Here is a 26,572-nt window from a genome sequence, read left to right as displayed (position 1 = left end):
AGTTCCCAAACATCCATATTATTTCTTTGCATAATTTCCACAACGTCGAGAAAAAAATTCCCAAACATCCATATTATTTCTTTGCATAATTTCCACAATGTCGAGAAAAAAATTCCCAGACATCCATATTATTTCTTTGCATAATTTCCACAACGTCGACAAAAAAATTCCCAAACATCCATATTATTTCTTTGCATAATTCCCACATCGTCGAGAAAAAAATTCCCCGTAACATCGAGCTTCTTTCGACGATTGTTTCGCGCGGAAATGGGCATCGAACTCGATACATCACCGTCGCGAAAGTAAACACGAACGTTCGCTATCTAGGTGGCCGATAAGTCGGAACGATTCGAGCAAACGCGTCCGCGTGTCCCCGCGAACGCGTAAACCGAAGCACGCGTCGTTTATCAGGCCGAACGAATTTTTCTTATCACCGTGGCGCGTACCGTGCAACGACGGGCAAAAGTCGCCGGTCGCGAACAAGGGTACAGAGACGGCCGGCCGGTGTGATTACCGTTGCGCTGAAATATTCGTTCGCGTACAGTTGAACGTAACGAATGGCCCGGTGTGTCCGCGCTCGTTATTAATTGCACCGACTAGCTCGCGTGGATATAGATTTGTCATCATTAGTGGGTGCGAGCGGCGGATATATTCGTACGGTACGGTACGCCGCGGTACGTGCCCGCGGCTTCGCAATTCGTTGCCTCGCGGTGCTGCGAAGTTTCATTCATGAGCCACGAATTTGTTTATCGCTTTATGATTAGACATTGTTCGGCGTGTCGTCACTGCGACGAGTCGTAAATACGCCCGTCTGGCCGGCGTATCGCGAAACAGCGCAGCGAACACCTCCTGTCTCTGTTATAAATTAATATAACGGAGCCGCGCTTGGAACTGAGTTACGCGTTTAATGGAACGAGACTCGAATCGTGGTTTCGAAGCGGGTTCGTTCGCGTTACTAGAGATCGTACGGTGTGTTCGTCGTAACGGTCACCGGCGATGGAAAAACACTCCGAACGAAAGTTAATCGACGATGGTAAATAGCAAGGGTGAACGTTCCCCGGAAAACTTTCGTTGGGGAAATTGGGGCAGGATCTTCGATCGGGTATGTCGTTTTTCGCGCTACGTTGTATGAATAGGGTTCTGAGAATGAGCCTGTGCTCCTAGCATCGTTGCATTTTTTGTTAATATTCGTGTACGCGTGTATGCGTCAATATTTGTCTACTCGTACTTTGACTTTACGTGTATATACAAGTATTCGTTTATACATGTACTTATATACGGGACTTAGCTCCCTACGAAATAAATCATTATTATTGGAATCGTAGAATAAAATATTCCGCAAGGAATAAACCAAAATTTAATTACTCAAGGATGTCATTTCTATAAATATGCTTACTATATGCTTATTTCTGAAAATTTCCCATACTCCGAATCCACACACTTTATTCGTATTTCTATAGAATATAGGTCCGTAAGAAATGAATGATTAATATTCGAAATCGCAGAACGAAATATTCCACGAGAAAACAAAAATTTAATCGTTAAGTGTTATCTTTTATTCGACTGAGACTTCATCTGTCCATGACGAGCAGACACTCTACCTAACCCAGACCTAACCAATATCAATTTGTCTCGCGAAAAAAAATTTAAAAACTCTCCAAAATGAAAAATGTCCAGACTTCATCTATCTATGACAAGCAGACACTGTACCTAACCCAGACCTAACCAAGACCGACTCGTCTCGCGAAAAAATATTTGAAAACTCTCCAAAATGAAGAATGTCCAGACTTTATCTGTCTATGACAAGCAGACACTGTACCTAACCTAGACCTAACCAAGACCGACTCGTCTCGCGAAAAAATATTTGAAAACTCTCCAAAATGAAGAATGTCCAAACTTTATCTGTCTCTGACAAGCAGACACTGTACCTAACCTAGACCTAACCAAGACCGACTCGTCTCGCGAAAAAATTTGAAAACTCTCCAAAATAAAAAATGTCGAGACTTCATCTATCTATGACAAGCAGACACTGTACCTAACCTAGACCTAACCAAGACCGACTCGTCTCGCGAAAAAATTTGAAAAACCTCCGAAATGAAAAATTTCGAGCGATTCTTATCAGGACGGAAAAAGTGGGCACGGGACAGAAGTACGTCTCGGCGTCTTCCACACGGTCTAAACGTCGTTTCAGCAACGCGCGAACGAAACTTCGCGTCTTTTTGCGGGATTGCTCGCGGTTATAAATCATGCCTCCCGTGCGCATTCGTGGCGAGCCCATTTGATTGCGCGCGTATAAGGGATTGGATACCGCGCAGTGTGCCAGGGCCCCGTTACCGTGGTAAAAGTGACGATATAATTTTAGCCGGGCATTAGAAAGCGTATTACGAAAACCGTCCGCGGCTCGTAAAAAGGCAACGCTCGTCGCGATTAATAGATTTAATTTTACGCGTTTCAAGAACGCGCCGCGCCAGAGTGGGGGTTACAGACGTCGAAACACGGAATGCTCGAATATTCGACCGGCAAATGGAGATTCCGTGTCGGCGCGAGTGTGCTCGTTATCCCGTCCCGTTCGTCGAAACGAAATAAGACGCTAATTTAATTATCTCGAATCGTGGAACCCGAAATGGATTTTATTAGTCCGGTAAACGTTACGATGGCGATTACAATTATTACGAAAAATATGCGATCGAAAAGCATACGTACATTTTTTCTATTTGGGTTGTTTGGAAAGTCATTTCGTTTTTTTTTTTTTTTTGGTGAAAATGGAACACGATTTTTTAGAGTGTATAAACATTTTATTAAATTATATGTTCTCCGTTTTGGAAGACGAAATGACTTTTCGTACAACCCAATATTTTTATTCATTTATTCACGGACAAATAATCCGAGAAAGAAATATTACACGATAATAATAAGCTTGGTATTGCGAATCGATTAAAGTAGTACCTCCAAAAAAGTCGAGTCTATCGAATTATTGGGTTGTTCGGAAAGTCATGTCGTTTTCCAAAATGGAGAATATATAATTTAATAAAATGTTTATACACTCTAAAAAAATCGTGTTTCATTTTCAACAAAAAAAAAACGAAATGACTTTCCGAACAACCCAACTTACTTTCGCAACTTTACGAATCCATCGAAGTTTTGTTGCAACGAATGCAATGAAGCATCTCGCAAGGTTCTGAAGAAAAATTTTATCGATGTAAGGATAGCTTCGCGATCGATAACGCGATCGAGAATTTTGAAAACAAAATTTTCCAATCGTTCCCAGCCACTGAGATCGAAACTCGTAGCGATTTCCAACGTGATTCGCGAGCGAGTTACTACTTCGTGCACGAACACCCCTCGAGGATCGATAAAAACGTAATTACCTTTCCCCGACCAAAGCATCGACAATTGCCCCTGTTTTATACAAATCCGTGCAACGGTCTCGAACCCAGCGAAATAAGAAAGAGTAATGGCCACGGTTGGCGGCAAGTCGTAGAAATTAAACGCGATTCGTCGACCGAGGGAAAATTGCCGCCTGGATCGTGATATTTGTTTCACCGCGTATGGGCACGCGAATGTAACATTTTCGAACGGCGCAGCTTTCTTTTGTTCGATAAGCCCTTGTTAGAAATAGTGTCGCGATCATTTGTCGCGATAGAGTCAGAGACGATTGACAAAACTATGGAAATTATTCTACCTGTTCTCGTGATCGAAGTCCATCTCATTTCTACGTAGGTTGATATTTCTTCTATAGACGGAGTGTAAGTATAATTATTTGTCGATTCGAAAGAAATATAAAAAATATATATATATATATAATCGTTAAAGCGGAGACGAGTAACTCTCCAATTACGTATTTGTAACATTACACTTTGTTCGGTCGAAGTGTAACAATTTTAACAAAGACACTACCAGTGTGTTCGTGTCTCGATATGTCAATAATTCGACATCAAGTCGAAACAAGCGATGTACTTTGCTTTTTCAATTGCGTACGAGCGATCGTACTCCACCGATGTATGTAAATAAATGCACCATTCTCGAATAAACTTATCGATACTTCCTTCGAAACCTGAACAAATTATTATAAAAACGTAACCTAAATACTTCCTTGTATATCTAAGAAGAAAGAAAGAAATTAAATTATTTTTGAATTAGTATACATAAGTATTTAATATTACATTCCTTGCATCTCATGTTTTCAATTTTCCAATTGTTCAATCACACCACGAAAAGAATCGTTACTGATAGATAATTTACACCACCTTTGCATCGACGTAACCTAAATACTTCTTGTATATCTAATAAGAAAGAAATTAAATTGTTTTTTAATTAATATACGTAAGTATTTAATATTACATTCCTTGCATCCCAAGTTTTCAATTTTCCAATTGTTCAATCACACCACGAAAAGAATCGTTACTTACAAATAATTTACACCACCTTTGCATCGACCATTCGCATTTTCTCATCGACCCTCGATACCACGAACACTTGTGCAAATAATTCAAAGATTCGTCGAATTTTAACAAATTGCAAAGTTCGCGCACCATTTACTTACCGCGAAAAAGGTGCCATCGTAGTTGTAAGTTCCTAGTCGTTGTGCGCGGACACGCGTTTGATAAAATGGCACCGGACTCGCAACTCACGTGTAACGAGGCGACTTTGCGAAACAAAAGATCCTGGACGACGCCGGTGGACATAAGCGGACACGCGCGCCTGCATTTCTACGAAACTGCAACGCAGAAACTCCGCGGTGTATGACCATAACGCATGCCATATCTCGCGATCTTTACGAGGTAGCTGATCGTTCGACGACGGCTACGGGGGAATAGCGCTGCAAGAAGCGGCGACAAAGTTGAATCCACCGAATGAAAACGTACGTTCCGTTATGCGAGTCTGTTAAAAGTAATCGTTGATCGTCGACACACCGTAAACTAAACGACGCGTCGTGAAATTCGTTCGATTAACCCGAGCGTCGATTAAACGATCGTCAACGACTTTGAGTGCGTTCCTCGGGGTCTTCTCTGACCCTTCGAGTTCTTGTATACATTTTTTCTGTTATAGAAACTATTAGGATACAGACGAACGAATGCTCGAATATTTCCTCGGCCCTCTCGTCGTGCTGTAAAGTCGAAATTGTAAGTTTTCGACATTTCTGAATAATTTTCAGTGTGTAAATTCGTACGGAAATGTAGGTTATCTAGTGTAGAAATAGTCGTAGAGTATTCTTCTTGAGAAGATTGTTATTTTTACTCGAAGCTAAATGTATTCTAAATAAAAGAATGTGATTTCATTCGTTATCTATATTTTAATTGCACACCCTTTTCCCCCGAATCGTCTTCTTTTAGAGAGAATCACGTCTACTCCTTTTCTGATAAAAATTCAATCGTGAAAGTTATTGCGTTATACTTGAATACGGACCCAATGCAATTTACCGAGTAATTTTTCAAACGTGCCTAGAAAAGGCACGTATGAAAAATGACTATAGCTACCGGTTGGTATCACAATAGTCGATCGTAATTGTTGCTCCAAAAAATTTGTACGAATAACACAATTTTCCGCGCGAGTAAATGTTCAAACTCGTCGTTTCTCAATTTTACTTTCCTATCGTAAAATCTTCCTGCGAAGAGATCTTCGCTAGAGTATTCACCCTCGTGGATTACCCTCGAATTACTCTCAAATTACCCACGAAAGTGGATTATCGTTCTCCTCGAGACCCCGTGAAAACGTACTTCGAGGAAACTCAGTGCTCGAAACGTTGAAGAGGCACTCGTCAGAGTTCGATCGATCGTCATCGATTACATCGTTAACACTAGATTTACCAACCAGTCAAAATAACTGATTTCAACTACTTGTACAAAGAAATTTGCTTGAAATTCCATAGTAAATGAAATTTACGTTCACGTATAGAAATTGACTTCCGTAATTAATTTCACAAGTTCCTCTTTCTTTCAATAATCGATTTTCCCGAGACACTACCAAGAACACCTTAATCTCTCCCTTTGGAAAGACGCGCTATGCACATCGTTAGTTACACACTTCGATATATACAAGATAATGCAACTGTACGCATCTTTTACGCGCAATCTACTTAAAACTTTGCTCGAAATTATTACAAGTAAAAGCTCGCTTTGGACGAGTTAGTCGCGCGTCTGCCAGTTAATTTCCAGCAAGAGGTTACCATACCGGAATCTATCGACAGTTGTAACGTTAAGGACAGACGAGAGACGTTCGTACGAAGTCTCGGCCGTGTTTGACGAGCAGCGAACGAGTTATTTATTGCACTCGCGTATCAAAGGTTCGTCATTTGTCCTCTGGATGTTGTGGTCGAACCGTCGGCGTGTACCCACGGTTTCCGTGCGTCCTCTGTCCGCGATCTCGAAACAACTTTTCAGGTTTAGGAGCGAGCCCGTGTCGCGTTTCCCACGGCGCGGCGGTGCAGCTTAGCGAGTTGCATACATACGCGCATGCAAGAAACCCACCGCCATAAAATGTTCTTTACGCATTTCGCAGTTCCCTCTTAGGCGAACGACGAAAGGGAGCTCGGGAGCACGAACGTTCGTAGACTTTTCTATCGGGCCACGGCGTTCCTCCGAGGAGGAACGCGAGGCGGATTTATATTTATTTCGTGCGTTGTCCGACAACCGTTCCCGAGTTAGAGTTGGCCGCGGGGATGGCGTCCGTCCACTCGCGGTTTTAATAGTTCAAGTGAACTCTCCGGTCGCGTCTTTCGTCCTGAAATTCTTGCGCAACGCTCGCCTCTGTGCACCGACCGGCCGATAGAGTTGCGGAAACTTTTCCTTCGATGAAAAGGTGCTTATGTAAATCGCGCGAACCTGAAACACTGTTTTCGAGAAAGAGAGAGGGAGAGGGAGAGAGAGGGAGAGAGGGGAGAGAGAGAGGGAGAGACAGAGAGAAAGAGAGAGGGAGAGAGGAGAGAAAGAGAGAGGAGAGAAAGAGAGAGAGAGGGAGAGAGAGGGGGAAGGTACAGAGTGTGATGAAAAAGTGTGGGTAATTTTTATATATAATATTAGCAAAAGTATGCGAAAGAGCGAGGAAGAGTTAAAAAGTTTGTCCAACATTCATTTATTTGCAAAAGAATACGAGAGAGTGAGAGACGTAGGAAGTGTGATTAAAAAGTTTGTCTAGCATTCATTTATTTGCGAAAGTATATGTTAGAGTGAGAGACGTAGGGAGTGCGATTAAAAAGTTTGCGACTTCTTGCGAGTTTTGTAACTTCTTCCACTTATTTGCAAAAATATGTGAGACAGTAGGAGGTAAGGTACGAGAAATTATTAAAAAGTTTGGACAGTTTTTAGTTCTTTGCAGAAGTGTGTAAGCGAGTGAGAAAGGAGGAGGTGTAATTGAAAAATTCTTGCAATTTTTTTTTATTTCGGAAAAATCTGTGTCTGTTCATCTAAATTAGTACCATCCCCCTTTAAAGTAATATCCATAATCATAGGATATAATACACTTCTGATACCGTTTCTTCCAGTCTTCCATATCCTATACGTATCTATTCGTCTCTTTTACGAATTGTGCGATGTTATTGGCCGTCTTGTGGTAAAAATCCACGACGATCGAATAAAATCAAACTACTTCAACATTCGATGGTACTCGACGCGCTTATCGATCGTGGCTCGCTCGGGAGCTTCCATCGAAACGATCGAGCCTTCGTTTCAATGTATCCCCACAGCGTTTTCACAACGTTGGTACACTTTACTTTATTTTTCGCGCGAAGCTTAACGCAAAACGAATTTTTCGATCCCTCGAAACCCAGAAATATTGTCGAGTACCTTGAAACGCAAGTTCCCTCGATTCTCTGTGAAAAATACAACCGATACGTGTCTCTGAAAATTTACCCAACTAACAGAAATAGGGTACTTTTTACCACGGAAAAAAAATTCTTTATTTTTCGCGTAAAGCTTAACGTAAAAAACAATTTTCGATCCCTCGAAACCCAGAAATATCGTCGAGTACCTTGAAACACAAGTTCCCCTCGATTCTCTGTGAAAAATACAACCGATACGTGTCTCTGAAAATTTACCCAACTAACAGAAATAGAGTACTTTTTACCACAGAAAAGAGATTCTTTATTTTTCGCGCAAAATTTAACGTAAAAAACAATTTTCGATCCCTCGAAACCCATAAATATCATCGAATACTCTAAAACGCAAGTTCCCCTCGATTCTCTGTAAAATACAACCGATAAACGAGGTATTTTTTACCACGGGGAAAAAAATTCTTTTCAATGAGACATTAGAATTTTATGAAAATTCAACGATCGCGCGTCTCGTGTGTCTCTCGATACCGAGGATTCCGTTCGCAAGGATAACACGGCGAGGCGTGTTTTACGGTAGCCAAGGTTGCCACCGAACGAATTCAGTTGCACAATGATGCTGCTCTCGGAAATCAGTTCACTGGCACGGCACCGTAGAAAGGTACACCAGGCGAATCGTCGTGTCTGCGATTATTAGCTTTGCCTTAACCAGATACTCGGTGCACGTTGTGTATCAAGGTTGCACCGAGCGGTTGCGCGTATTCCGTGTAGTTTCGCGAACGATGGATTTGACGCTTCCTTATTTTAGAAGGGTACCGCCTCTCGCGTACACGGTGTTTTCGAGTCTCGCACGACCGATTAGGAGCAACGTTTATCCGCGGCGATTTAGCGAGAAATTACAGATACCCGGGTATAAACTTCCTCGTTTGAAAATAAAACCGATTACGTAAGGTATCGATCGACGTTTGTTTACCGAAAGGCGGAAGCGGGTAACCGAAAGGAAAGATCCTTGTAAGAGGATCGAAAATGCGATCTCGGTCGGTGCTCGATCAATAATACCCGGTACCGACGTGTTTCTTTTCCATCGTACGTATCTTATCCGGTTCGTCGATAAATCGTGCGAGTCGGTTATAAAAATCGTAACCGTCCCATGTGCAGAGAGATCGAAACTCGAGCTACGTTCTCGAATCTGTACATCTCCGTGCGGGCTTACTCGCTTATGGTACCGGCCAACAACTTACGACTCAATCTCGATAATGTAGCACAATTCGCGCCGAATATACCTGTATTAAAACACGAGCATGAAAATTCCGACTAAGTACATTACGAACCAAGTATAAGTTATACTTTATTGGTCGTTAGCGGCCACCGACTGTGTACGCCACGGTGTATACAGCCCCTCGTCAAACTCAATAATGAACTTGTAAAACAGCGTGTCCGACACGCGATGCTTTTCTGCCCGTTACACGTTCGGTCAACGACCAACACCGACAATTATACGGTGTCAATTCGTGGGCGGAATTTAACTTGAAATTCCACTTCCGAGCTCGTAGCTAGAAATTTCTAGGTTAGAATCGCTCAATTCCCGAGTGGGTGTTCCAGATTTATATGCCACCTGTCGACTAATGGCTCTTTTTTCTCGATTTAAATCGCTTTTACCGATAGCCAACATTTCTGGATTTAAATCCCAATTTCGAACTCGTGGGTGGAATTTTTTTAGATTCGAGTTCCACTTCTTAACCAATGGGAGAAACTTTTAGGTTTGAATCCTTTTTCCGAAGTAATAGGTAAAATATATAAGTTTATGTCTCAATTTTGAACTCGTGGGTGGAATTTTTAAACTTCAAATTCGAATCTCACTTCTAACTAATAGGTGAAACTTGTAGATTCGAGTCCCTTTTCTCAACCAATCGATAACATTTTTAGATTAGGCCCCAATTTTGAACCAATAGCCTCAATTCTTAAATTCAAATTCCACTAAACTAATGGATACACCATCCAGATACAAGTTTCTTTTTTGAAACAATCTTCAACATTTTTAGATTCAATTTCCGAATTTTGAACCGGTAGGTGATATTTTTAAATTTAAAACCAACTTCTCAACCAATGAGTAAATATTCTGAACGCAAGTACCTTTCCGAAGCGATCCTCAACATTTTTAAATTCAAGTTCCAATTTTGAACCGACGAATAAACCGTTTAAACCCCGGTTCCCAACCAACAGGTAAATCTTCTAGATTTAAACCCCGATTCCGAACCCCGTGAATAAAATGTCCACGTTTAAATCCCATTTCCGAACTCCTGGATAGGATTACGAAAATTCACTTCCGAAATCTCGTCTAAAATTTCCAGATTTAAATCCCATTTCCGAACTCGCTCGGTAAAACTTCCAGATTTAAGTTCACTTTCGCGAACCCGTAAATTTCCAAACTTCGATCGTTTCTTCGCGACCAACAGGTGGAATTTCCAGATTCGAATCCCATCCACGGATCCAATTCGAAACTGAGGGAGTCTCATTACCGTGATCGTACGCTCACGGGCGCGAAGTGATCCCCGTACCCGAAACGATCGTCTACAAATTACCATCGGTTGTACCATTAACCGATTAGGAGTGTTTTACACCGGTCTCACGTTTATCGCGCACGAATCTTCGAAAGTTACACGTAAACGCCGCCGGAGCTGGATCGCGAACACATATTTACGCGAGTTTTATTATTACGGGCGTGCGTGATTTACGTTTAGCCGCGCCACGGAGAATTTCGACATTGACGCTACACGTAGACCACTCGGCAAAGCTACAAAAGTAGTCCCCCTACTCGCCCGCGAGATACCCTTGCGAACGTAGCCGAGACAATGTTGCAAAACACCGCGCGAAGACTCGACAGGATGATAAATTGAAAATTTTGAACCCGCGCGAATTGGAAGCTGGCCGTTATTAATATCGCGTTGGATGATTCCCGTGGTATCGTTAGCCGTGCGAACGTCGGAATAAGATCGGGAGAGGTTCTCGTTACTCGAGCCGCATCGAATTTACTAATTAACTCGATGCGCTACCACTTTAGCGGTGTACGATAATCACGGTACTAATTTGCCTATTTAACGATCTTATTGGCCGAACGTGCATATTTCTCTACCACTCGCGGGCTATTAGGTTACCACGAATAGACGGGAGGGTATAGAACATGTTCAACGAAAGAAAAAGAAGGACGTGTTTGTAACGCTGTAACAGGAGATTAGGTCGCTGCGCGTGCAAAGATACGAGTGGACTCTTCCTCGTTGGATATCGAGTTTCCGTGTTCATCGTCGATCCTCGAGGATCCGAAATCTTCGAACGGTGATACGCTCGTTAGGCTCGTCCTCCCCCCGTGACGATCGAGAATCATCGTTCGCGATCTCTCGATCCGAGACGAGCGACGTCGTGGTCCCGGTTAACAAAGATTCGCTCGTTGAAAACGAACGTCCCCCGTCCCGATTAACCAACGGCAACTATTTAATAACGGTTTTTCGAGGCGCAGTTTAGGCTTATTTCCCAATTGATGCACTTGACGCACGATGCGTATGCAGTTAAATCAGCCAATCTATAGCGCCACTCAAACCGTTTTTAACAAGATATTTCCGTATTGTCGCGTTAACGCACGCACACACCGGTACGCGAAAGCGTCTCGACCCGCCCCTGTCCAGCCGTGTCAGCGCTAAATGAACCATCAGGGCCGCCATAAATCCTCGGACTATCAGATGAGTAGCCACGGACTTGGCTGTCCCGGATATAACGAGGGACCACCGCCCAGCGTAATGGAAGCACTCTCTGTCGACGCTCGAAAGATACCTTCGAGATTGGACCCGGTGTCCCTTGTCCAGCTGGACGAACTAACTCCACCTGATACGAGCCAACCTTACGGGATTCCTCTAACAGACAATTTCTCTAATTCAAGCTTATCCGACCGAGAATTGTGCAATTCTTCCAACAGTCGTTTCTCCCGCTAGAAATCTCACGATTTCTCCCGTCTTCCATCCGAACGCCTAAACGGCTCGGAGCGAAGCTTCGAGGATTCTACGATTAAAATGTGTTCCACGAAGGTAGATTTATTTTCTGGTGAACAGGAACTATAGTTATAGATCGGTGGAATACCGAAATAAGCTGACAGGGAAGCTTCGAGAATTCTACGATTAAAATGTGTTCCTCGAAGGTGGCTCCATTTTTTGGCAACTTGGAACTATTGTTATAAATCGGTGGAATATCGAAATAAGCTGACAGGGAAGCTTTGAGAATTCTACGATTAAAATGTGTTCCTCGAAGGTAGCTCCTTTTTTTGGTAAATAGGAACTATAGTTATAAATCGATGGAATATCGAAATAAGCTGACAGGAAAGCTTTGAGCATTCTACGATTAAAACATGTTCTTCGAAGGTAGATTTATTTTCTGGCAACTTGGAACCATTATTACAGATCCGTGGAATATCGAAATAAGCTGACAGAGAAGCTTTGAGGATTCTACGATTCGAACACGTAGATCTATTTTCTGGCAATTTGGAACTATTGTTATAAATCGATGGAATATCGAAATAAACTGACAGAGAAGCTTTGAGGATTCTACGATTAAAACATGTTCTTCGAAGGTGACTCCAAAAGAAGCTCCAAATGCACGTCTTATTTATTTTCAAAAAAATTACTTTCCGGGTCCATCTAGTCGACGATCTCCCAATTCTTCGTTAGGATCGATCCACGTCTGGAACGCTCGCTCCGTACATTGAAAATAATTTCTCCACTGGGTGAATAATTCTCCAAACGGTTCACCGTGTGTTGTTCATCGAAAACATGGCGGTCGAGGTATGCGTGTCCCCGTTTAAAACGACCCGGGTCGCCATCGAGGGGACCGATAAGTCGCATCTTCGGCGAAATCTGTCTAAGAAGCTCGGGCTGGCCAAGGCCGGATAAAGGCGGAGAACATTGTTAATTACAGGGCCCTGAGCCGGTATCGATGCGGCTGCCGTAGGAGTAACTCGACCGAGTGGCCGGCAGTAAAGATGGCATCGTGCACACTAACGAGTAACAAGTGGCGTGACGTTTCAGTTAGGCTTTACTTTGCGATGTGTGCGCCAGACTGAGAAGAAGATATCGGTATGCCACGACCGGCTACCTATCGCCTCACCTTCGGGGGCTAATTAACGCTGAGATTCATTATCGACACCTCGTTGCTCCGCCGGCCACCGTCTTAATTTAAAGTTCAACATTTTCCGTCATTTCGGTCCCAAGCTCGCGCGTATTTCTTTCCAGAAACACCTCCGATTCAACCAACAACCGAACTCGTCGCTCCGCGGACGAAACGTCGTGGCGAACAACGTTAGAAAGGTCGTCTCGAGATACAATTTTCGTCAACGCGAAAAGAAAATTATGCGAAGCTACGGAAACGACTGTAACACGGATCGTCGACGAACGAGAGTGAACAACACAGTCCATTATGCAAAATAGAAATTTGTTCGGGTCGCGAATAACAAATGGTCGCACAGTCGAAGCCATCATTTGTAAGGCACAGCTTACTTTGCATGTATGCATCTGTGGCCCGCATTAAGTTAGTTACGCTTAAATGCAAATTGATGTGTTAATCGATCTGCTCCGACTTTGGAACTCTGTGTATAATGAATCTCCGTGAAAGATCGAGCGTGACGAAAAACCGTACGCCGTGTCATCGATCTCACGTTGAATATCTACACGGTACTCTTTTTGTGGGAATACAGATTTCCTTTCGAAGAATCGACACTCTGACACGGTACTCGAACAAATTAAAGTTTCTTTTTTTTTTCGACAGAGAGATTTAGTTTTATCACAATACGCTCTCAGAGGAGACGCTCGCGAAGCACAACATTCCGGATAGGTAAGTTTCGATCCAGTGTTATTACGATCTTGGTTCGTTTGTAGAAATGTTTCGTTCGTCTTTGCAAGGAATCGCGCGTCTGTGAAAACAAATCGATCGAAAACGAATCGCCAAAGGACGATACGAGAACGTGTTTCGTAACATTGTTATTACACACTGCCACGTTGATTCGTTCGAAGTGTATCGTTGAACGTTTACACGATTTTATAATCTCCTCCGCGTTTCCTATATTCCGTAATAATATTAAACGAGACATCGCCGCTATTATCGCAATAAGCGATAAATCGTTCCAATACGTACGCTCCTCCGGGTCTACGCTCTATTCTCTGTCTATCGGAAAAGTCTGCGAAATTCATCTTACCCGTTATTTACGGCCATTTCATGCCAAATGTACAGCGAGAATTTCGAATAAAGTTCAGCCGGTTCTCTCGTACCATCGATGTTTTATTACATTGTCCGCGAAATGATGGGAACCCCCAGAGCATCCACTCAAGATTCTATGGCATAACAGTACCAGAAGGTAGGTGTTCACCCGAGATCGATGCTGAATTTCTGCCCGGGGCTGATCGGCGAACTCGTCACAGTAGATTTGACTCGATCGTGACCGACACTCGAGCCGGTAGTAGCTTTCAATTCTCATACTTATTTATGCTCGAAAATCGAAACGTCCTCTTTCGATTGCTCGGATCGAATTTCAAGCAGAATTCAATCGAACGACAAACGGGATTGTAACCCTTTGATGGTCCACGTTCGTGATATCTATTTGGGTAGAATATATACAGTGTTTAGGGAGTACGAAGCTTTCGGGCTTTACTGAACCTCCATTTTGTTATTTCGCGTGAAACATTGGTTAATATTTACACCTTCGCCGATAGGGAAATGGAAACGTAAAGGATTAATAAGATTTTAAACGACAAGAACTTTTTCAATCAACTCTCGCAACTTCGATCTTGGAATATTTGTTTAAATCTATCTAAAATATATGGCGGTTTATTTTCGGTTTACTTATTATCTGGACTGAACGTTCGATTTTAAATTTTAGGAAGATTTATTAAAAGTTACTTAAGAAACTCATGGTTTTTAATTATACCATCATATAAGGGAATAAACGTGTCCAGAATTATTGTATGTTTACACGATTGAAATTTTTGTTAAACTACGATTCATATGGTAGAAATGTTACATATAAGTTTAAACATGTTTTAAATTATCAAATAAAGACATTCTTAAACATATAAATTTGGTACACGTAATTTGGTCATAAATTTATTGTTAGTTTAATAACTTTCTGCATTCGAATAAAATTGCGAGCAGTAGTACGTCGTAGGTTAATATATTCGAACGAAACAAAATCATTCGCGTCTACGTTCATTTTCATCGTCAAGTCTCCAGACTGAAGCACGCACAATTTCTGAAAAAGAAATAAACGCCGTAAGTATACTTTCCGCTCTACAGAGATGGAAAGCTGGTTACATACACGAGTGCATATTCTTACCCACGTCTAGGTATTCAAATAACAAGATCTAAGGACGGAACATTATAACAAAACTGATATTTTCTTGTATTAAAATTGACATTGCGACGATAGATATTTTGTATTATCAAAAATGGAAAATGATAATTGAATATAGAGCTGATCACGTGAAACTTAGGAAGCTTAATCAACAGCCTCCGTGGCGCAATCGGCTAGCGCGTTCGGCTGTTAACCGAGAGGTTGGTGGTTCGAGCCCACCCGGGGGCGGTTATTTTTTAAAAAAATATTTATTATATTGTACGAGAAAAAAATTTCTCTTAAAAAAGTGTAATGATATACAATAATTATTGTAAACATTTTACATTAATTGTACTTGTTTTTTTTTTAGAAGAAGATCCATATCAATTCTTATAGAACACATCTTGGATGTTTTAAGTAGGCATATTTAAAAAAAATTGAAATGTTTGACAATGTTAAGAAATGTATTACATCGATATACCGTATTAAAATAATAGTGTAATTTTGTAATTATTAAAAATATTACGAGAGATGTTGGGAATAAAGTGCTTTACCGTATTTCATAACGTTTAACTTTGTATTTAGCGTTCACATTTAATTAAGAAATGTGTACACCACATGTTCCTGAACAATTTTCTAATTAATAAATATTTTTCAAAATACTTTCTCTGTTCGAAACTGTAAGCGAAACGTTGAAATGGTACTATCGCAAGTATATCGAATATCGAACGACCTCTGAGAACGATGTATCGAAAATAATCGAAATTCCGAACTGTGCTGCTTACCAAAGAATATAGGCAATTGTGAGTTCGTTGATGAAGACTTTTCTTCAACGGGTTTTTTCTTCGATACGTGGAAGTTTTTTTTTGTAGGACATTAGTGACGTCTGAATTATTACAAAATGACAGACGATAAAACGGAATTCGTAAGTATATTGGACAATGTGTTGGTAATTCACATTGAGTTTACATAACCTTACCTTTTTGTATTAATGTATTCAGTGTTGTGCTTATATTCTGAATTGTATTCGTATTGATATTTACTTGTAGGATTGGGGAAATGAAAAATTACAACGTGCTCAAAAAACGGTAGACGAATCGCCTTATGATTTGGAAGCATGGAGCATCCTCATCCGGGAAGCACAGACCAGACCTATCACAGAAGTGAGACCTGTGTTTGAGAAGCTCGTCACTGTGTTTCCTTCAGCCGGTCGTTATTGGAAAATTTATATTGAACAAGAGGTAACATTTTATATGTTTGATCGGATATCTATTATCTGCAATATTGCTACAATGTGCTCTGAAACAAACGTTGAACGAATACCATGGAATTAAACGTTATAAATTCGATAATACAATTTAAATAAATGTCTATGATACTCGGGGAAAAAATTTTATTTTATAATTCTTACGACTGTTTCAGATGAAAATGCGCAACTTTGAAAAAGTGGAAAAGGTATGTTAAAATTAGATGTTTAAGTTTCAAAATTTAATGAACACACTTTTTATATTGCCAAACTTATAGTTATATGTACCATTTAAGTTGTTTGTTTCAAGTTACATACAAACAGTTTTCGTTACCGATATTATTAGTAGAAAACTGTTGGGTGAATTGTTTCTTTAATACAAACTTATATTTATATGCATGTTTATAACTTAATGGTGAGTGGTTATACTTTAAATAACCATAATATATGGTAGGAAAATTTTTAACTAAACATTGGTATATTAAAAAATCTATTCTGGTTTTTCTAGTGTAATAGGATTACGCGTAACAATGAAAGGTTATTATTAATTCGTTGTGATCAAATATTATCATACAATGTGATTCTAAGCACTTTGCATATTATATGAGGTGAATAAAAACAATACTTCACCATAAGCAAAGATTTCATTGATTAATGATTGCTCTGTTGATATATTTGGGAGGTTGTTTTCTTTGTTGAATAAAACATTGCCTTAGAAAATGTGTCGTAGATAGAATGTATTCGGTACGATAAATATTATAAGTAATTTGTTATTAGCATAGATCAACTTACGAAGGCAACTTTCTGAATGTAACAGCCTTATATTCCTTCCTGCAACACATTCTTCACTGTGCTTGGATTATGTTACTTGTTACAAGATAAAATTCATATTTTACAAAGCGTATCAATTTTATTCCGTAGAATAAAATAATTATAAATAACTATTCAGTGCTAAAGTAGTGGAACCATATTTATGCAAGGTACATTTATATCTTTGCATAATGGTCTAGAGAACATCTTTATAGCATACATATTTGCTTCCCAAATAAGCTTTGAGAATTATAGGACTTACCTTTCCCTTGATCAATATTTGAGGAACATTCTCAAATATTGTGAAAACTACATAGAGGTAGCACAAGGTGATGATTTATTATGATTCATATTTTCAAGATTATTTCGCATAAGATATATTGGTAATAATTCGTTCGATAGTTAGATTATTTTGATCACCTTGTGTTGCTTCGCACTGTCTAAATTTTTTTGTCATGTTTTGGGATCATTCATTTCTCGATCCCACATAGGTCAAACGTAATTATATTATCAACCCCAATTACAAAAAATAAATAAACTTTTTCATTTTAAGGGGTTTTGTTTTATGTTACCTTTATAATCTCATGTCTAAAAAATTTTTCTCTTAATTATTAACAATTAAACTATATGTTTATGCAATAAACCATTCTCAAATTAATGCATTGGTGCATTATTATTTCTCCCATTATATACAGATAATATTGTAGTAGTGACTGTATTAAAAATTTGCATCAATAAATTATTGAATTTTTACTTCCTGATATTTTGATGTGATTCTTATTGGTATTGTTGATAATGTTTAAATATGTGTATAAAATAGACTTGCCTGTATGGGTAAGTAAGGTGGTAGATGTTCTTTGTGACCACATTTGAATGGACTTCATGTGGGCAGTATATTGTTTTCTTACATTGCCTCTAAAGTACTTCTTTTCTCTGACAGCTTTTCCAAAGGTGCCTCATGAAAATCTTAAATATTGAGTTGTGGAAACTTTACCTTTCTTATGTCAAAGAAACAAAAGCCAGTCTTGCAACTTATAAGTAAGTACTAACATCTTTGAAACGATTAATGATAAGCAATCGCATTTAGATCCATTGACACAAATAAATAAAGAATAATACACTCATAGGGAAAAAATGGCGCAGGCATATGATTTTGCGTTGGATAAAATTGGTATGGACATACATTCCTACAGTATTTGGAATGATTACGTCATGTTTTTGAAAAGTGTTGAAGCTGTTGGCTCGTATGCCGAGAATCAAAAAATTAGCGCTGTACGCAAGGTAATTGCTAATTATGTGTACATGTTTGGAAGAATATATTGATATGTGTTGATTGTTTCAAATAAGAATATTACTAAATTATAGGTATATCAACGTGGTGTTGTCAATCCTATGATAAATATGGAACAATTATGGAAAGATTATATGGCATTTGAACAAAATATTAATCCAATAATTGCAGAAAAAATGGCAATTGAGCGTTCCCGGGACTATATGAATGCACGACGAGTCGCCAAAGAATTAGAAGCTGTAACAAGAGGATTAAATCGTAGCGCTCCTAGTGTACCTCCAACTGGTCATCCAGAAGAAGTCAAGCAGGTATTGGATCAAAATTCAATTGGAACAACATTTAATAGGGGTAGTTATTATTTTTGTGTTACCTAGGTTGAATTGTGGAAGAAATACATTGCGTGGGAGCGAAGTAACCCTTTAAGGACAGAAGATACTTCCTTAGTTGCTCGCAGAGTAATGTTTGCTATTGAACAGTGTTTACTATGTTTGGGTCATCATCCTGCAGTGTGGCATCAAGCTGCACATTTCTTAGAACTTAGTTCAAAAATATTAACAGAAAAGGGAGATGTAAACGCCGCGAAAAACTTAAGCGACGAAGCAGCTACTATGTTTGAAAGGGCAACAAGCACACTGTTATCGAAAAATATGTTATTATATTTTGCACATGCAGATTTTGAAGAAGGAAGAGTGAAATACGAAAAAGTTCATCAAATATATCAAAAGTTCCTTGATATACCCGATATCGATCCTACTTTAGTTAGTACTCATTCTCTGTCTCTATCAAATGACATTTTTTTATCGATCTTAGTGTCATTAAATAATATTATTGAATTGACTTGTAGGCATATGTACAGTACATGAAGTTTGCTAGACGCGCAGAAGGTATAAAATCTGCTAGAACAGTGTTTAAAAGAGCTAGGGAAGATCCAAGATGTAAACATCATGTATATGTGGCTGCTGCATTAATGGAATATTACTGTACAAAGGATAAAAATATTGCATTCCGAATATTTGAACTGGGTTTGAAGAAATTTGCAGATAATCCTGACTATATACTTTGTTATATAGACTATTTATCACATTTAAATGGTAAGATATATACGAATTCTTAAGAAAATTTTTCATACTTTATCGTTATTATTTATTTTTTACTTGCAGAGGACAATAACACGAGAGTTCTGTTCGAAAGGGTTCTGTCTTCTGGCAGTTTAGAACCTGAAAAATCAGTGTATGTAAAAAATATATTTATTTATTCACAAACTAGATACTTATCCCTACATTTAATATCGCAAAATTTCTTTTTAGCGACATATGGAATCGTTTTTTGGAATTTGAGTCTAACATCGGAGATCTAGCCAGTATCGTTAAGGTCGAAAAGAGGCGCAGTGCTGTATTAGAAAAGGTATCGCAATATTAGTAAAACATTTATCTTGTAGTTCGTACGTTTCTCTTATAGATTACATTATTTTCTGTACTCAATTATTTTTTAGATTAAAGAATTCGAAGGCAAGGAAACAGCACAACTGGTAGATAGATATAAATTTTTGGATTTGTACCCGTGTACTCCAATGGAACTAAGGTCTATCGGATATATGGAAGTATCTAGTGTTACCAGAAATACAGCAGGTGCATTACCACGAATTCCAGATCCAGAAGAAGCTATTGCATCTTTACCTAGGCCCGATTTATCACAAATGATTCCTTATAAACCAAAAGTAAATCCACTACCAGGAGAGCACCCAGTACCTGGTGAGTCTCTTTATTAATATAATTTGTATTTACAAACATTTAGAATAAATTACATGAATATTCTCTTTCCATTTTATTTCAGGAGGCTCTTTTCCACTACCACCAGCAGCAGCACAACTGTGTACCATGTTACCTCCACCAGGTTGTTTTAGAGGACCATTCGTGGCCGTTGACTTGCTCATGGACGTATTTAATCGAATTCAATTGCCAGACCATGGTAATATTTTGCTACCTCCGCGTATTTATTTTCAATCTGCATAAAATTATCAAAACAAGGAAAGATTATTTTACATGTGGCATAATAGAAGTTACTTCTCTTTCTAGCCCCATTACCGATAGCGGATAACGGATGCGACACAAAATTGTTCGATCTCGCGAAATCCGTTCATTGGATCGTTGACGAAAGCAATGACGGAGTAAGTATCGGATCGAAACGTAAAAGACCACGCTTAGGAGGTGACGACAGCGAAGAAGAAGACTTACCACCACCACCTGCAAATGATATATATCGCCAAAGACAACAGAAACGAGTCAAGTGAACACAAAATCACATAACCTACAAGAGCTACCTACAATCTCCATGTACTCTGGAGAAACTTGATACATGTTATCATATATATTTTTACAATTTCCGTTTGTTCTGGAAGGTGGCCATTTTCTACAGGAAGAAACCTATTATTATTGAAAAGCGTACTCGACAAACATAATCGATTACTAAATTCCTTATGTGACACTGTGCACGATATTTTGAGTACTATGTACTCAGAAATCCTATCTTTACACCGTTGATTTCGTCTTTGTTCCGATTTATTCATTCGCACACAAAATATTGAATCGTAATCGGAACGAGGACAAAATTGGAAATGTCCAATAGATGAATTTAATTGCATCGTTACCTACTTTGCTGTACACTATAAATTTAGTATAAGAACGAGATTTAATTTTTACACCACCGTTTACGACGATTTATATGTATAAGACGTGTCCGATCAGGCCTTACGAACTTATTGCTGCAAGTATTTAAGATTGAAAGTAATTGGTAGATTTCTAACGAAATGAAACGAAACGATTATATATTGTAATTGAATTGTATAATAGAAAGCACACGATATCGGGAAAGACGCGATCTATTCTTTTCGCTCGCAGAACGATCCATGTACACACACGGAGTCGAACAGATACGTTCGAACGCTTATTTCGTTCTGCCCTATTCTTCGATGTTTGTATTTATTCTCGAACAATATGTGTATATATTTCTTTCGAATCGGTTAAATCTATTATCCCACTCGTTACTCGATATTTTGTAAAATGTTCGAACGGCTTGTCGTCGGAGAGAGACACATAATGAAAATAATTTCATGAAACTATTCGTCCCAATGCATTTGTCCAACGTGCTGTACATTTAAGTCGATCTGTATAATTCGATGTACAGGACCAATAAATGATCAGCATCAATCGAATTTCGTTTGTTGCTGTTTCCTTTTTTTTTTCTCTTTTTTCCGTCGACAAGCAATGCTGTCGTCGATGAAATCACGAAATGACGTAAAAGTTATTCGCACACGGGCAAATTCAATGTTTCGGGACATTTGCCGCGACACCGAAGTTAAATAGTTCGTCATCGTAGTTATCCCCGCGCAAGTTGGACTTTGTTAGCAGGTGTAACTGCTCGATAAGGGTGCAATTAAACTTTGATCACCATTCCCAGTTCGAGTGGGGCTGGTAATGGCTCCGTTGGGTTCGCGGTAAATTGGGCTGCGAGCTGCGAAAATAGTTGCCGTCCGTCGCCGGAATTGTTTTGAAAACTTTAGAGACGCCTGAAATCTGCATACACCGATGTAACTTTCGTCAACTGCATTCAGGCACTTTGGGCAAAAAGCCATTTATACGGAAACACGGTGCACGACGTTCAACCGGTTTCTAATTTGTACGGTTCGAATGAGAACGATTTAAATCGCGGAAACACGCGGTCTCGAACGAACAAAACCGTGGGTGTAGCGTGCGGAGCTGAGAAGTTGACTTCTGGAAAGAATCGCGAATCGAGTCGGACGTTTTAGTCGGTCTTCGAAGATCCACGATCGAGCAACAATTATACGATACTGTTCACGTTCCCCTTACACGAGGGGCTACATTCCCCTTGATCCAGGAGTCATCTTTCCAGCTTCCGACTATACACAGACGGTGATTATAATTTTTATTATATTACACATCCTGGACGCTGATTATAATTTTTATTATGTCATACATTCTGGACGCTGATTATAATTTTTATTTGAAAAAAAAAAAGAATATGCCAAGATGTTAAAATTCGAAGGAATCAAATATCGAATAAAGTTAATTTAACTCGAGAAAAATCATATTGGTTCTCTAGTAAACAACGAGATAAAATTACTCGATCACATTCCCTTACGTACAGTACTACGTTCCATTTGATCCAAGAGTCATCTTTCCAGCTCCCAACTGTACAAATCCTCTCGACCACATTCCTTTACATACATAACTACACTCTATTTAATCCAAAAGTCATCTTTCCAGTTCCCAACTGTACAAATCCTCTCGACCACATTCCTCTACGTACATAACTACACTCTATTTAATCCAAAAGTCATCTTTCCAGCTTCCAACTGTACAAATTCTTTCGACCACATTCCTTTACGTACAGTACTACGTTCCATTCGATCCAAGAGTCATCTCTCCAGTTCCCAACTGTACAAATCCTCTCGAGAACATCCGAACACGGTCTAAAGTCCTTGTTAAGTACAAATCGAAAAGTACGAACGATTTCGCTTGGAAAATGATGGATCGAATTTTCCAGTCGGCGTTTGCAACGTATGATTAGTTGTAATACACCTTCGGTAAGACAAATGATGAATAACTGCCGGTAGTTCTCCATAATCTAACGCCACAACGATACGAAGCGTTCGCGGTGGAAGTGGCGGAATCCGGAGGAATCTCTATTACACGGGCATAAATCCTCGAACGTTTAGTGTGTAATTGTGGCATAGTTCTACACCCATCTATCTTAGACGAAGATACCTAGCATTTGTACACTTCTGAAACTGGCTAAACTAGCGACATTCCTTCTCAATGACCAAGATACACCTTCTACAGAGATATCGACGTTACCGAACATATTTTGCATACCGGATAGTATAGCAATTCGCAGACTCGAGGCTCTCCTCCCCTTTTATCAGACGTTCTTGCACAGAACGGTAAACTACGTCGACGATTAAGTTACGTTTCAACAATTTGATGTTAAATATTCACTTCCAAGTTGCGCCACATCTATATTTATTCCATTTGTTTAATCGAACCTCACGAGTAACGCGCTAATAGCGATTCCTCGACATCAGGGGTTAATCTTCTTCGTGCCAAGGACCTATTTGAGAACCTGTCCAGGTTTCTTAATTGTTTTCTTTTTTTTTAAATATTAGGTTGTTCGGAAAGTGATTTCGTTTCTTTTTTGGTGAAAATGAAACACGATTTTTTTAGAGTGTATAAACATTTTATTAAATTATATATTCTCCATTTTAGAAAACGAAATGATTTTCCGAACTCAATATATTACAAACAAAATATACAAATAGAGGTGGTGTAAATAAAAAACAAGGTACTGCGCACAACTCGATTTATTTCGATTTCTCCTTTTAAGGTTATTACATTTGTAAATGACAAGATTGATCAAAGTTGACAATGATTTTAGGTATAAAGAGTTCGCGTATTAGCAACCTGCATTTATCGTTCAATGATCCCGCTTAGAAGCTACGGAAAATGAAGTCGAAGTTTTCATTCGTTCGAGTTCGTGGACACCTCGAAAACATTGTCCAAGCGTCCAACAATATTTGACACAAAATCGATCAATCGTTCAAGGCCAACGGGAGATTATCCTCGTAAAGTCTGCAAGCTTTCCGTCTCTCGAACAAAGAAACGAGCACGTCGCGTTCTACGAAAGTAGGTGCGACGTTTGACGGAGTGGGGATGGCCTTGAGCAGCCAATTGATTTTGTCCCGCCTCGGCGATCACGGAACGAAACGTATCTTATTCATCGATCGGGCTGCAAACGTGCAACGTGTACTTTCAATCGATACTCCTGTTAATTATCGAACCAACGAGAACTCTTGAACACTCGGTCATTACGTCTGTTCCCTCCGCTAAACACATTACACGTAAACAATCGTTAGTATAAAGGTTTACGTTTTACGTTTGAAAAGTTACTTTCGCAACAATTTTTGGAAAAGAAATTTTTCTTCGAAAGTATTATATTAGGTTGTTCGGAAAGTCATTTCGTTATTTTTAGTGATTTTTTCAGAGTGTATAAACATTTTATTAAATTCTATATATTTTCCATTTTGGAAAACGAAATGACTTTCCAAACAACCCAATATATATTTATTTACTTACGAGTGAACCCATTTGAAGCAGAGAGACAATACAAGCACGAATAACGGACGAAACATTAACAAGGATGCAAACTTTGACGTAACTGAAGTACACGAAAAAGAACAATAAAAATAACTTCGTCTTCCTCCAAGTACGATTGTAAAAGCAGCTCGTAGTTGTCTCGATTGAACGAAAGTGATGGCTAAGATCTTCTTTAAAAAAGTACACGCAAAGCGTATCGACTATTGTTTCCATACGCAACGGTAGGCTGTTTCTCATCCGAAACCTGCTAATGCCGCGGCAGTTCCGCGCGGAACGATGAAACTCGTCCTGCGGAAATTCTCACGACCACCTGAACCCGTGGATCCAGGTGTTCCAGTTCCGATTCGATAATACGCAGCCGCGACACTTAAACGCCTAACGTTTCTCTGTCTCGTGTTCTGAAACATTTTCGTTGCACACTTGCTGAAAAAATTAGGCTTGCGACTTACAAAATGATTCTTTTATCAAAAGACAGTACCGCTTAGACACCCTACTAATAATCCACATATACATCTTACTTTCGAGTGTAACTAAAAAACCAAAGTATGTAGGACATTTGTTCACTTACTATAGTGTGTAGATTTACTCTCTGAAATGTGTACACGTATTTTCGAATCATTTTGTACAATACTCCCCTTCGATCCCATCGTGATGATACTATCGGAGAAATATCCCGAAAAATTGATCTTCGTTTCTCGTTTCTGCACGAATTCCGTAAACGTTGACGCGAAATTGTTAAACGTTCCGCGGCGAGTGTTCCACATGCGCTGTGTACCACCGGGTCTAATTAACGTAATCATTAAAAGGGGACGATATTACAAACGGGAATAATTTCAAAGACCGAGGACTCGTTCTACGCGTTAAAGTTTAATTAAAATTGTCATTCGAATGCAATTTTCTGCATCACGTGTCGCCCGAATGTGTACAGCCCGCTTCTGTACGTCACGCCCTATTATGCTAACTGCTTCTTAACGAGTCATATGCGTGGCATAAAGTACAATAGTTTGATGGAGCATACTCTCATTCTACTTTGATTAATGTACTCCTATCAAGCTCATAGCCGTAAATTGCAATTATACGGCAGAAATTGGAATCACCGAGAGGAGCGAGGCGATGGGGGTCGGTTTAACATTGCGTTACTACGTTACTACTCGCAGAAGGGTGGAGGGGGGATGTTTTGCGACAAAGAGGGTCTACGATGGCTGGACGAGGCGTTTATTCAAATTTTACAAATGGAAACTTTAAACGTTACAAATCTCCAGGCCGTCGACTCGATTCTCTTCCCTTGTCTTCTCAAGCGCGATATTCAAATTTCTAAACGCGGTCATTTCCATAGAGGAATTACCGCGGATGGTTTACGTTCCAAGTAGATAGTTTTCTAACGTTAAATTCGAATCGAGTTGTGCACCGATCGACTACGTGAGAAATTCCGCGCAAGCTTAATAAAAAAATAAAAAATTTAACGAAACCACCGACTCGAGAATGTTCTTTTCGACGTCGTCGCTGTCGTTCGAGTCGCAGAATCGCACAGTTCCGCGAATTAATCGGAGAGACGAGAAGGAACGCTCGAAACCGAGCAATAAAATAATAGAAACGAGGAAATTAATTGCGAACGGATTACGAAATCAGAGGACAGCTACCGGCAGTCTTTGAGCCAGCATTTAATTACCAAAGGTCTTTGTAACCTTTGGCCCCGGTAAACCTGTTCTAGTGCAACTGCATACACCGAAACGTTAGTCGGTTTGTTCGGAAAGGACGTTAATGGCACTCATGTTTGCACGAACGTTGAAACGCGATCGAGGCAATAACTATACACTCCGTGAAGTGCGAATTTCTGCTCGACGTCGTAAGTTTTCTTTGACATTTCCCAGAGATTTTTCCGACCACGACCAAACGACAGTTTAAGGTTTACTCGAACAGCGTACGT

At 39.7% G+C, this 26,572-nt stretch overlaps 1 protein-coding gene and 1 non-coding gene across 3 annotated transcripts; both read left to right on the top strand.

Annotated features, from left to right (window-relative positions):
- The first annotated feature begins 15,303 nt into the window (after positions 1-15,303).
- Positions 15,304-15,377, top strand: Trnan-guu (transfer RNA asparagine (anticodon GUU)). Its single transcript has one exon. It is a non-coding gene; the product is annotated as a tRNA-Asn (tRNA).
- Positions 15,378-15,903: 526 nt separating this feature from the next.
- On the top strand, positions 15,904-22,565 carry Su(f) (cleavage stimulation factor subunit su(f)). Of its 2 annotated transcripts, XM_076306328.1 has the most exons (13): positions 15,904-16,053; positions 16,178-16,369; positions 16,551-16,583; positions 18,125-18,222; positions 18,312-18,465; positions 18,550-18,783; positions 18,850-19,233; positions 19,320-19,566; positions 19,636-19,705; positions 19,783-19,879; positions 19,968-20,226; positions 20,309-20,443; positions 20,551-22,565. In XM_076306328.1, the coding sequence occupies exons 1-13, from the start codon at positions 16,030-16,032 to the stop codon at positions 20,763-20,765; spliced, it is 2,142 nt and encodes a 713-aa protein (XP_076162443.1). In that variant the 5' UTR covers positions 15,904-16,029; the 3' UTR covers positions 20,766-22,565. The 2 variants fall into 2 exon arrangements, with proteins under 2 accessions (XP_076162443.1, XP_076162444.1); XM_076306329.1 differs by lacking the exons at positions 15,904-16,053; positions 16,178-16,369; positions 16,551-16,583 and having other exon boundaries at positions 18,131-18,222; positions 18,296-18,465.
- Positions 22,566-26,572: the final 4,007 nt, after the last annotated feature.

Source organism: Ptiloglossa arizonensis, chromosome 3 (genome assembly GCF_051014685.1).
Source record: "Ptiloglossa arizonensis isolate GNS036 chromosome 3, iyPtiAriz1_principal, whole genome shotgun sequence".
Classification (NCBI taxonomy): domain Eukaryota; kingdom Metazoa; phylum Arthropoda; class Insecta; order Hymenoptera; family Colletidae; genus Ptiloglossa; species Ptiloglossa arizonensis.
This window is presented reverse-complemented; position numbering and strand designations above follow the sequence as displayed.